Genomic DNA, 13,150 nt, shown 5'->3' with positions numbered 1-13,150 from the left:
GGGCAAAGCAGACCTGGGGAATAGCAAATATAAAAGGTGCCATCATCTCTGAAAGAAGTCAAAGTGTAGCAAACTGCAGTCTTTCATTTCCCCCAAAGCTTCCTTGGCAGTTTTGCAGCTTCTTCTCAGCTCTCGTTATTTGCTGGCAGTTTCCAAATGCTCATCTGCCTCCCCTGGATGTGACAGAACTGTCAGCAGCTCTGGATGCAGTAGGTGGAGCAGCTGTGTGGCATTTTGATAGCCATCACAAAATAAATGACTTAGATGTGTTAGAAACAGCAAAGATTTCAGGTCAGCCTGATTTCCAATCTTCCACAGGAAAGGTGGATGAGCTGAAGCAATAGGTGTTTCTTTGCCTACAACTTTAGCTCTGTGTCCCCCACCTTGTTACACCCAGGAGTGACGCAGGGGGTGCAATACACAAACACCAACAGGCACTCAGCTGGCATCATTTGTTTAATAAAGTTTTTTCTGGTTTTAAAAAAGTTTACAAGACAGATGTGTTCCATATGATAAACAACTAGAGACTGATCTTCTCTTGTAACAACTTAATCCATGCAGAAAGACTGGACTGCCTAACCTGATGTTAGGCAGCAGCTAACAATTTACCAAAATATGCACAGATCTGCACACTGCTATGGAAACAGGTAGCACATGACACCACGGAGTGAAAATCAATACACAAGCCTGCTCAGAGAATTTTCAGAATTCAAGTGTAAGTTTAAGGAAAAACCCTGATTTGTTCTTTAAATGGAGCTTATGTACTGAGAGTGAAATGTTCTGCTACAATCTGCCTACAGTCACCCTTTACTCAGCAGCTGTGTGAGAACGCATACACAGAAATGTCACGAGTCCTTTTCACTACTGACACTACACATTAACAACTGAATCTGATAGCATTGCTTTGGTTGGTTCAATACAGAATGATAGGTTTCTAATGTCTCAGCTCTGCTTTCCCATTTTCCACCCTTTTCCAGAGTCGTTGAAGAGTGTTGCTGAGGTGAACGCTGGGTCTTTCTTCAAGAATTCAGTGTAGCTTTTGTGTAAGAAACTGTGGAAGGCAAACAAATAGGAACATTACTGTAGGCAGAGCAGAAATACAGCAGGATTCCTTCAAATCCCACAGAGAAAATAATCTTTACTGTCACAGCATGAAAATTAATGCTAGGTCACCTGTATACTACATTTTAGAGACCTTCAGCTCCTTAGAAATCCAGATGTTATTGGAAAGATTGGACTGACCAAAGCACACCAGAAGGCCTGCAAACCCTCTAAAATGTTCTTATTTCAACACACAACCCAGAAACAGTGGGGGGGAAACCTTGTATAGAACAGAAATCATCACCCAATGTCTGACCACCTGGGAAATCAATGGATTTAAAAAAGAAAAAAAAAAAGTAAGAAACTTTGTGAGGAATGAATGATGCTGAATTGTATAAATCACAGCCAGACTAAACTCTGGGGACAAGAAAATGAGAGAAAGGTTAAACCTTAACTTTGCAAAGCTGTTAATAATTAAACTGCACAGCCAGCTCAGGGCTTCAGTGTGCAGAAGAGGATAATAACACTTTCTTGAGAGCTTGGACACATTTGAAAAGTCAAAATCAGCAATGTAGCTTTTTGGGGGCAGGAAGGGGGAGGGAAGGTAATGAAAGCTGTGTCCTGAAGGCTTAAAGCTGACTGGAAGAGTATGATAAACACATATCTACATAGGCAGATAATCCATGACAAAGGATTCAGGTCTGTATTCAGCCTAATCCCATTCACTGATGTCTAGGCATGTCCTGCAGGTTGAGTGCCTGAAGGGAGAGAAGATCTCCTGCTGCTGAGGCAAGTTTGGCTCTCAGTGCCTGCCCTAATGTCCTTATTAGATGGTGAAGGTCTATAAAACAGCCTGTTACTAATTCATCCTGGGAAAGAACAGACTGAGGAGGGGCAGGTAAGAACCATGAAAGGAAGCTGCAGTTCTGCCCTGTCTCCAGCTTCTGAGCTGTTTTCCACCTCCATTGCTGGGGACTGTGCTGTATTTGTTCCAGAGCGAGCTCCCTGCCAGGTGAGCACAGAGAGAAATACAACCCTGTGTCCCTGTGTACCTGAAGAACACAAGGCAGGACTCAGAGTTAAGTCACTGCTGTATTACCAGATTAAACTTTCAGATTTCCTGAGTCAACATGGAAACAATCAAAACTGGGCCAGACCCACAACTCCAGCCAAGCACACAGCTGGGAAGAGGTTTTCACCCGCCCCAACATTCTGGTGGGCGACTGCAGATGGGAGCAGAGGTTGTAAAATTTATAAAACCAGTAAGATTATAAAATTTCACTTTCCAGCACTTCTAATGCCACTCTCTGTAAAACAGGCAGGGGCCAAGCATTACAGAGGAGAGGAGAAGACAAACCTGAGGCCTGCCTTAGATGAGCTAAGGCTCTCTTTCTGAGGACACATCTCCTTCTGCTCCGCTGCTGGCACTGGGGTCATCCTTGTTTCGGGGGGCATTTCTTTCTCTACTTGACTCAGAGGGCACCTTGGTTCTGGTCTTCTCTTTTCTTTGTTGCTGTTTTTCAAGTTTTGTCAGCTATTCACAAGGTAAGGAAAAAATACATCATGTAATAGAACAATTTCAGTAGTACTAAAAAATTGTAAATGTGAGCAATTGTATAAAACTTGCAACTTAGATTCACAACACCAATACATGTATCAACAAAACAAAAAAGAAAGAAGAAAAAAACTCAAAGGCTGAGATTTTAAAAAACTTAGAAAAGACAGTGAATTATCACCATAAGATAACATGATCACCCCGAGTATAAAAGAGAAGTGATTTATTTATATCCCTCAGCACAAGTAATACAAAAAATACATTTGGGTTGACTAATCCAAATGTATTTTTACTAATTACATTGCAAATTACTTACAAAGTTCTGATTACCAATTACAAACACAGACAATTGCTCAGACAAAATGAGATATTTCACTGTCACATCCAATGACATAAAAGAGCTATTCATCAGCAATTATTTGTCTCATCTCTTCCTGCTATCATCACATTAAACACTGCAGGATGGTTCAGTTATCTCTTCTTGCTAAAGCTGAAATCTAAAATATAAAAATCACACCATTCCTAAGCCTTACTTCCCATGCTACAAACAAACCAACAGATTTTTGACAGGAAAAAAAATGCAATGGGAAGGGAAGAGGAAAGAGAACAACAATTTAAATTGACTCTCCCTCATCACACATTGCATGATGGATGTCTTGACCCCACCTCCTCTTGGAATTTCTTTCAGCTGAACATTGCTGGGACCAGGAGTGGGAGCTATATTCATTCTTTTCTGCATCTTTTCTGTCTCTTTCTTCTTCTAATTCCCTCTCCTCTGAGTTTTGAGCAACTTAAAATTGGATGGAGTTTGTGAAGCTGAATGGGTTAAGTCAATGCTTTGTGAAATGTTTTGTGTTAACAGGATGTTGCTCTAAATTTTTGCCAAAGCTGTCTGATTTTCTGAAGGCTGCCAGTGAAGTTTTTGTTGCTTTGACCTCTTGATAATATCTTGCTGGAATTTCTCCCTTGTATCTAACTCAGGGAACATAAAAAAAAAAACCCAAGTCCTCTTAAGAGGCCTTATACTGCCAGAGAAAGTTTAAAAAGCAGCATCCTTCGCTGTCTTCAGCCCAAGTTGTGGCCACTAGGAAGGTGTTGTCAGATGGGTAGTTGAAAGCAGGCAGCCTTGAACTGGGAAGGCAAAACTCTTAAACAAGCCAATATTCCCAAGAAAGAAATGAAATCTTGCAGAATCCTGCACACCTTGGTTATTTTACACCTACACACTGGGCAGCAGCTCTCACTCCAAAACTAGAACTGCTGCTGCTGTTAATTATTCATGGTTTGGCCTGAGAATTCTTTGGGCTAAAACTGTGAGGGTACAGAAAGAAAGACTAGAAACAGAAGTATATTTTTCAGAGGTAAAACATGACTCAAGAATACAGAACAGCATTTGAAGGTAAAAATGAAACCGACTTCTAACCAAGCTATTTAAGGCAACACAGAGCACTTGTATCTGCCCATTTCATAGTTGGAGAACTTGCTGAGAAGAATGTGAGGGACAGTATTAAAAGCTTTACTAAAATCTAGAAAAACTAAATCCACCACCTTCCCTTCCTTCACTTGGCAGGTGACCATACAGTAGAAGAACATTCAGTTAGACACTTTCCTTTTTGAATCCATGTTGACTTTAACCCCACCTTTAAATGCCTTTCAGTAGCACACAGCATAATCTTCTCCACAATTTTTCCAGGCAATGAGGCTAGATTAACAGGCTTGTTGTTTCCTGGTTCTTCCCTCATGCCCTTTTTATAAACTGCAGAAACAATTTCACCAAGATTAAGTGAAGCATTATACAAATGAGGTTGGTGTGGCCTTGCTGAAGCACAAGAATCCTTCCTCCTTTTCTCTCGGCCTGGAAAAGCTGGCCACTGTTGTGTTTAGAGGATGAGGAAACCTAAGCACTGTGTCTGGTTTTCAGCACAGCTTGTGCTGCTCCTCAGCAGAGCTAGCTCATTCTCCTATCCACTCTAGACTTAAATTAGGATTCAAATTCACTATTCCCTTGTTTCTGACAGAGAGGCTTTCCTCTCTTTTCCTCCACTTTCACCCAGTCACCCACATGCCCAAGCTCCCACATGCCAAGAAACTTCACTAAAGGCGGGGGGGTGGTCCAGACTTATTAAAATCATTGCTAATGAGTCATGATTAAACAACAGCTTTAATGAGGAGGAGGAATAAACTGTGAAAAGCTGTTCTGCATTTCACACACACAACCTTTCCCAGGACAGCAGGCAGCCATCAACAGACCACGGAACTGAAGAAAACAATGCAATTATTTGACTGCTCAGAGGCTGCACAGGAAGGACAAGGTCCTTGTGCCTAATGGAAGCTGTACTGCTTCACAACAGTAATGCTACAAATTTGCAGAGAATACACATCATCCTTTCCAGACAGACCTTAGGAGTCACTTACTTGTTTAGGATCAACAGTGGCTGCTGGGGACTCCAGTTCTATTGTTACAGGACCATCATTCTGGATGTGGACCTGCATGTAGGCACCAAACTTGCCATCTGAAAAGGGAAACAACAACAAGTGCTCAGAGCCCTTGGGATGATAACACACATTGAAGTGTTATCAATTGTGATACCAAAAAGAAACAGAAAATACATAAAAGGGCAGACAACTATTGAAATGCAGAAAACTACCAAGCAAAAATAGTGTACGTGCACCCAGGTATGTAGCTTGACATTCAGAGAGGATAAACACACAGCTAAGTGGGGAAACATGCACAAAACAAACCAAGTCTACAGGTAATCATGGTGTCCACAGTTCAGGATAGGCAGGATGGTTCTCACTGGCAGGAGATGACATTTTAAAGGCTGTAACAGCTCAGCCTAGGGATGCAGTCCAACTGATCACTTGATGCTTTGAAGAAACTTTGTATTTAGGCAAAAGGTAAGAAGACCTGGAGCCTACTCTAAAGCATTTGACAATTGAATACTGTAGGACAGGGGACACTGGGGCGCAACTCATTCCCAATCTACTACAGCCGTTTCTACATTCCTGCTGGTAACCTACACTGGTCTTTGAGAGTTACATGGATGTAATCTACACCCTGTGGCCACAAAACCCAGTCAAAACTAATGCATCTTTCTTTAACAAAATAATAAAGAATAATGTCTTAAACTTTATTAGTGGGAGCACAACTTTTCAAATTGCTCTCTACTCTGCTCTCTCATCATCCCATCCCTCTGCTGTACTTCACTTACAAAAGGAGTTGATCTTTCACATTTCCCATTCATGTGTATGGACCTAAAAAAAAGTAAACTCCACAAGCCCATTTTTTCCAGAGGCTGATAAAGCGGTCAAATACCCCCACCTTTACCAGAACACTCAAAGTACTCCCATGTCACACGTATTTTCTATCTTGTTTTGGCATCAGAACTACTGTCAAGGAACATCTTTCTGTAACGGCTCCCTCCTGTCTCCTCACACATTTATATTTCTAGTTACTGCTCTCCATCTTTCCCTACTTTAAGACTTCTGGACTGATTAATTCATCTTGTGCAATATCTTCTGCAATAAAATAGGATCCTAGAAGTATTATTAAAGTGAGAAGTTCATTCTGCTGGACACCCGTCTCTCCAAATTCCTTGCCTCTAAAAGCCCAGCCCACATGTCTTCCTCAGATGGAATATCTGCACCTGACATGAGTCAGAGAAGCCACATCTGAGCCATAAAGACATGAAAAAGAGGCATAATTTACTTTCAGAATATTTTTGTACATATTTCAAGCCTTATGACCTAGAAATTTCACACTGGTTTTATACTTCTAAGCTTGTCTACTTGGAAAGTTATTCTTCATTAACCTCATGTGAATACTGTTGCTCCAGATAAGAGCACTTATTCTGAAGTGACAACACTCACAAAGGGAATTAATCAGGGAGAATAATTGTGTTTTCTACTTGTACCAAACCTTAATCTGAGTTAAACTCTTCCTTGTGGAACAATCCTCTCATATTTACTTAGATATTACTACTAAGGGAGTAAGACATTTCACACTCCTTGCCACGTTAATCTTTACTACCTCAAAAGAATAAATCCACATTCAGGACAGAGAGCAAAGGCCCTGAAACATAAGGAGGAGCCTCGGTAGGTCTGACATTTGGATATTAGCTTGCACAACCAGAGTGCTCGGGCCTGCAGACACCAGCTCTGCTCCCCAGAGGGGAGTGGAATGTTTAAGAACACAAGAAAGCACTGAAGCACAACAGGCAAGGACTTCTCATGCAGCCTTTCATTTCCTACATATGGGTGCCCATGTGTTAAACTGTGCCAAACTAGGAACCATGGCTCTGAACCTTCTCCAAGATTTCATTTGTCAAGTGTCCCATGGCTCTTGGTGTGAAAGAATGGGTTGTGCCTCTGTGGGAACACTTTCCACTCTGAGGTCCTGGCTGGCAAGCTCCAGGTAGACCGGGGAGGATAGAGGAGCTGCCTGCCCAGCACCTACAACTTCCAAATTCTCTACTGGAACCAGGAACCAGAAAACACAAGGCTCTTAGGAGATAGGACAAGACCTTTATTGATCTGTCTTTGCCTCAACTACATAAATTCCCCTTTCAGTGATTAAATTATTCCTCTAAAATGCATTAAGCAATTTGTAGGATCAAAAGGGAAGGACACTTACAGCAATCCAGAGAATCAAACTCTAATCTCCCAATACCTGCAACTGTTGTGTATGTGCCTGTGTGTATGAAGGGGCAATGTGAGTACAAATTTTCCAGACAGCAAAGAAGTAAAACACTGGCAAAGCAATTGGCACAGCAGAAACTTCAACCTAAGAGAATCTCAACAGACTTGGGTACAACACACCATAACTGGCACAGCTTAATAAAAAAGCAAAATCATAAACTGACAGGTAGTTCCAGTACTGCCAGCAGTTTTAAATCCATGTGTTATCTGACACAATAGACTCTTGGGTTTCCAAACCTGTGCTTTTAACATGGAAAGAAAAATGCAGAAGTGAAGCTCATTTTGCAGAAAGCACTGGGAAAAAAAAAGCCAAAATAAGGGCACTTAATATTCATTTCAGATACACAGCTGCTATTCACTGAGAGAATGAATTCAAAAAGCGGCTGTCAAAATATAAAGTGACTGAAGGGCTATCAGAAAAGCATGCCTTATTCCTTATCAGGAACAAATGCTGGAAGAACATATCAAGGTAGAAAAGCTTGAAAAATTGACACTTTTGGACATGTGGACATGAGCGCATTTCACTGTGCCTCCTTGGAAAGCACTGGAATAATTATCCTAACCTAAAGTCAATATGAAAATTAGCTTCTAAATCTTTCCTCAGCTATCAGTTTTCTGTCTTTTTTTACTTTTTTCCTCATAAGAAAAGTAAAGCAAATCATTATCTATTATAGACACCATTTAAAAAATAGTCTTTTCCTGAAACTTGTCTTCTGTCAAGTGTAGCAAAAAATCAAATCTGAATATGAAAATGGAAAGAAAGTAGTCAGAAAACCAAACAGAAAATACTGAGTGTGGACAGAGCACAAATGAACAGGGAAGCCAGGTATTTTCTGATAAACAGAAAACTGTTCCACACATGACACAGAGTTGAGGAAACAGAGTCTAAATCAAAAGCTGCTGTCAAGCAGCACACTACACCCCCCCACTGTCACAATTCCATTTAACAGGATGTGGAAGCGACAGATGGAACTGTGCTGTCCATCACACACTGGTGACACCTTCGAGCCTCACTAAATACAATTCTCAGAAAAAATGCTTCTCTTGGGTTAATCTATCTATACAGCACAAAACATTCAGCCTTTGAGGGAAGTCTGACCTCAAAGCTTGTTCTCATGGCTGCAGCCTCTCTGGGCTGTTCATGTTGTGCAGCCAAAAGGAATACTTCCAGAGGAAGGCCAGGAAATGGCTTGGCTAGAGGAAGACTGGAGCGGTCTCCCTGAGAGGCTCTGGTGAAAATTTTGTTAACATCCCTTCAGCTACAGAAAATCACAGAATAAAGAAAGCAACAATCAGGAAAGGACACACAGAAAGAGTGTCCACTGGTCACAGCAAGGACCTCACCAACCTTCTGTCCTTACCTTTAATAAGCTCTGGTTTGTAGGCTTTTCTTAGCTGCTCTAGGAAGTTGTTATAAAAAGACTCTGCCTGCTCCGTGGGCATTGCCATGTGATAGTCAGGCTTGTTTCCCTTCAGGATGCACTGGAGAGTAAATTGGCTCACACACAACACTTCATACTGTTTATCCATCACACTTTTGGACCAGTGTTTCCCACTTTCATCTTCAAAGACTCTTAAGTTCAAGATCTTTCGCACCCTGGGAGGAGGAGAAGATAATTCCTAAATTGTCCCTTGTAGGATCAACAGGTACCACACAGAATGAGGTAACAGATGCATATTCAGTCTGCCTCCACATAACAAGACATCCCTCTGCACCTTCATTCCCAGCCATGGGAAGCTCATCACATTAGGCACAGCCTTAAACAAGAGAGCCCTTACACAGCTACACAAAGGTGCCAGGTCATTAATCCACACCATCACTTTACAGTGTGGCACCAGGACAGAATAACTGCACGTTACACAGTGACATACAGATGGCACAGGAAGGAAGGAAGGTCACTCTTTACTATCTGCTTTTATGTGTCATAACATTATTAAATGTGTGAACAGTTTTGGGAATTTTAATCCTCCCACCACACCAGGAAATCACACTCAGTAGGAAATGAGATCACGCTAAACTGTGTTTAAAACAGTGGGATTTTGTTTCCAATCATGATTCACATATACTCCTCCTGCTTTGTCACTTCCTAGCACTATTTCCAGACCAGACCCCATAAGCCAGATGATGACAACACTTTTTCATCAGGATGAGAGGAGGAATCCAAGGAACAGGGGAGAACTGCAGCTGGCAGCAAAGTGGTTTGAAATTTGGGTCAATTTTCTAGAGACAGGGGACAGAACTGACTGGCTCAACACAACAAGGGGACTTTCCCAAGTGGATCCTGAAAAGCAGCAGGCAGCTGTAACCCAGTCCATATCTTTGACTGGGTTACAGCTACCTGACTGGTTACAGGACTTTGACTGGTAACAGGACTGCATCCAAGCCACTCTCCTGTCTTTGGTTTCTTCTTCTGGCTTCTCCACACCTGCAGCATATCAAGGGAGCCTATCAAGTACAAAGGATTTCAACTGCAGTCATCAGCCAGGCATTTTGCACTGCACCAGAGGTGAGGCAGTCAGTGCAAGACAAAGCTGAGACTTCGTTATGGTCTAGTTTCAGGGTTTTGCTATCACTAAGGCACAGTCACAAGAACATCCTTGTCAATTTGTGTGTGGCAAGAGCAACCAGAATTATCTCCTGAATGAAGTGGATTGTTGAAAGCATCCACTGGAAGGCCCCAGCAAAAGGCTTAAATCATCATCACTGCTCTGTTTTTTTCATAGAGATGTTTGTTGTTTCATTTCCTACAGTGGATTACTAAAGTGTCCTTTAATAGGACTTGGAAAGCCTGGTTAAGCTGCTTTCTCTCACTCTTTTGCCCAGATGCTGGCTTCCTGCCCTTCCTGTGTCAGCCATCCCAACACCCTGGTGCTGAGAGCATGGTTACTACAGCTCTCCCACCTTCAGAAGCAGCTTCCACATCCACCAAGGCAGGGATGGAAAGCGATGGCAGAGCAGACGTTTCACACTGAGGGAGGCAAAACAGGAAGGCAAACCAATGGAGCATGTGAGAATCAAAATCCCCTCTTCTTAGTATCAGTCAGCTCCATTACCTGTTCTTTTTTTGCCTTTGCAAGGACTGAGGTCAGTCCTAGAGCAACAACCAGTCCAAAGGAGACAGAAGAAGCCCCTGGAGAGCTCTCTCTTGCATATGTTTGCTGGCTGAATCCCACTATTCTGTGGCCATGGAGCAGATGGCCAGAGCCAGTCCTCCAGGCTGCCAAAACTGACTCCTGTTTGCAGACAAGCAACTGACAAGACTATCTCGCCTTCAGGAAGAAAAAAACTCATGTGCAAGCTAAAAGGAGAATTTGAAGATGCTCATAAATCCTATCATTGAAGGATGGATTTCTTTTGGACTCAAAAAGGATTTAAAAGAGTCCACTCTTGATAAAAAAAACGCATAGCAAAAAAAGAACAGATTTTTCTCAGTGGAACATGAAGAGAAAACTCTAAGAAATCTGTATTCAAGGTAAAATCTGAAGAGGAACTAACAGGAAAACCTGAATTTCCCAATAGGAATAGCTGATTTGTTTGGCTACTGCACAGGTGTCAGCAATATGCAAATAGAAGAGTACAAGGCAAAAGGAAGGGAGTGACTTACATGTGCTCCAGCTCTCTTTGTGTATCTTCCAAAGAAATACCCAGCAGCACACAGAGGCCTCGTCCTATTGAACTGATTTGTTCACCACCCACTGGAGAAAGGAGAGAGGGAAAAGAAAAATAAGGCTAAATGCACTGTCTTGTTTTATGGCACAAGATAAGACTGGTGTCAGCAGTCCAACCACTAAAGAAAACAGCATCCTAAACCATGTTTCCTGTCTTAAGTTTGTAGATTTGAAAGTTCACATGGAAGCATTCTTTCAAAAGCTTTCCAATGCCACCACTTATTTATCACACTGGGTTACTTACTCCAGCATTTAAAAACATTGTCTGAAGATTTTTATACTACAATTGCATTAACTGTCCTAAACAGAAAGGTGGTAAAACTCTCCACAGTCCTTAAAAAATTATCCACCTGGTTGATGCAACTAATTTTGAGTGTTGATGCACTCAATTTCTCTACTCCACCATTCCCTTCATACTTTGCCTTTTTATTGAACAGGTGATTTCTACCAGATAGGAGTCCTCATGGATTTTTTTGAAACATGAATTTCAACAACCTGCAAATTAGGCCCTCCTAATTGGGAAAACAACCCCTTTAATGACATTTACAATAAAACACAAACTATCATATATCTGTAGTGTTTTCCTAAGAAAAGTCTTAAACTATCTTAATTTAATAGAATTATTTAACGTGGTTCACCCTGAGATTACTATAGTAAGAATAAATGCCTGGTGCTGAGATAAGCACCAATTACCCAGCTGCTAAAACTGCATCCAGGCTCATGACCGGGACAAAAAGCTCCAAACATCCCACAAAAAGAAAGGGGATCAGGTCTCCAGTGAAAGCTGACAGTGTCTGCGCACTAGTCGCTAGATCAGGGTATGAGTCCTCCAGTCCACAAATTTGTCCTGCTAAGTACAGCGCTGTCCACCAAGCTCTTCAACAGCCAGGAACAAGAGTCTGATTCTCCCCAGAAGAGTGGTACTAAGGCAGCAAGAACCCGAGTGCTGATAGGGTGTGCCCAGCGGTGGCCACGGTCCCGGCTGCGCACAGGGGCTGTGCCCTCACAGACACAGCTGTGCACGGGCTGTGCCCGAGCTGCCGCACAGGCAGAAGCTGCTCGAAAACTTGCAGGCCACCCTGCCGCACACCAAAGACTGACACAGCAGGCACTCACTGCCTCACGGGCAGACTTCTTGGGGATTTAAAGCACCCTGAGCACCAAAGCAGTGCAATAGCAGGGACATTCCCTCAGGACACACCGTTCCTGCGGGAACCGGGGCTGGACCCAGGCGAGCAGTGTCCGGTGGCACTGGGACAGCACCACTGACACACACCGGCAGTGCAAAAAGATGACCCGGGCTGCACTGCCAACATGCCTGCGATGGACGGAGGTGACCGCAGCGCCAGCGCCTGCGAGCCCCGGGAGAGGGACACCGGGATGGCACTGCCACCACACGCACGGCAGCGCCCGGCCGTGCCAGGGCACCCCACTAACACAGCACCCAGGCGGTGGCACAGCACCGAGCCTGCCACAGCCCAGGAAGCGCTTGGACACTGCACGCCGGCACACGGTGTGACTCTTGGGCATGCCCTGTGCAGGGCTAAGAGCTGATCCCTGCGGGTCCCTTCCAACTCGGAATACTGTGCGATTCCATGAACACAAGCGAAGCAAGACGACTGCGACTGTGCCGCCAGCACAAAGGCGCCGGAGGAGGCGATGGCAGCGGGTCTGGCAGCCCACGCCTGCCAGGCAAGGCTGCACACAGAGCTCCACGCACGCCCCACACACACGCACCCACGGGGGCCGGGCACCCGGGGGAGCCGCAAGCGAGCGGACCCGCGCCAAACCCACGCGGGGGGACAAGGGGAGGAAGCGCCCGCACACACCCACACGCACACACAGACACCGGAGAGCCGCCCCGGCCCCCGCAGCTCCGCGGCCGGGACACACTGACCTGTGACGCTGGCCTGGGCCACCCGCTGCACGATCGCCTTCATGGCGCAGCGCAGCGCGGCCGGCGCCGAGCGGGGACAGCGGCGGCGCCCGGCAGCGGCGGCCGCGCCGCGCCCCGCGCGCAGCGCCCCCCGGCGCACGGGAGGCGCCGGCGCAGCCCCGCACCGCCGCTCCGGGGATCCCACGGGAGAGGGACAGGCGCGCACGGACAGGTGCTGGCCTTCCTCCTAGTGCCTGTGGGCACTTGGGGGTGCCTACCAAAAGGAGAATATGCACGTAACAGAGCGGCAT

At 44.4% G+C, this 13,150-nt stretch overlaps 1 protein-coding gene across 1 annotated transcript; it reads right to left on the bottom strand.

Annotated features, from left to right (window-relative positions):
* Window positions 1-438: 438 nt before the first annotated feature.
* Window positions 439-12,938, bottom strand: DTD1 (D-aminoacyl-tRNA deacylase 1). Its single transcript, XM_021540232.4, has 6 exons — window positions 12,861-12,938; window positions 10,900-10,990; window positions 8,656-8,891; window positions 5,012-5,109; window positions 2,399-2,575; window positions 439-1,051 (listed from the first exon to the last, which is right to left on the bottom strand). Exons 1-5 carry the CDS (start codon window positions 12,901-12,903, stop codon window positions 2,420-2,422), a joined length of 624 nt encoding a protein of 207 aa, XP_021395907.1. The 5' UTR covers window positions 12,904-12,938; the 3' UTR covers window positions 439-1,051; window positions 2,399-2,419.
* Window positions 12,939-13,150: the final 212 nt, after the last annotated feature.

Source organism: Lonchura striata, chromosome 3 (assembly GCF_050655825.1).
Source record: "Lonchura striata isolate lonStrDom1 chromosome 3, ASM5065582v1, whole genome shotgun sequence".
Lineage (NCBI taxonomy): Eukaryota > Metazoa > Chordata > Aves > Passeriformes > Estrildidae > Lonchura > Lonchura striata.
The sequence above is the reverse complement of the archived record's forward strand: the minus strand, read 5'-3'. Positions and strand labels throughout refer to the sequence as shown.

What these genes read in the sequence shown, in the direction of transcription:
- DTD1 (XM_021540232.4), bottom strand. Translation starts at nt 12,903, where the DNA reads ATGAAGGCGATCGTGCAGCGGGTGGCCCAGGCCAGCGTCACAG. An exon ending in CAAACCAGAGCTTATTAAAG is followed by an intron (nt 5,110 to 8,655) that starts GTAAGGACAGAA and finishes TTCCCTTTTCAG; the next exon opens with ATGGCAAGTTTGGTGCCTAC. An exon ending in CCACTGTTGATCCTAAACAA is followed by an intron (nt 2,576 to 5,011) that starts GTAAGTGACTCC and finishes CCTTGTGAATAG; the next exon opens with CTGACAAAACTTGAAAAACA.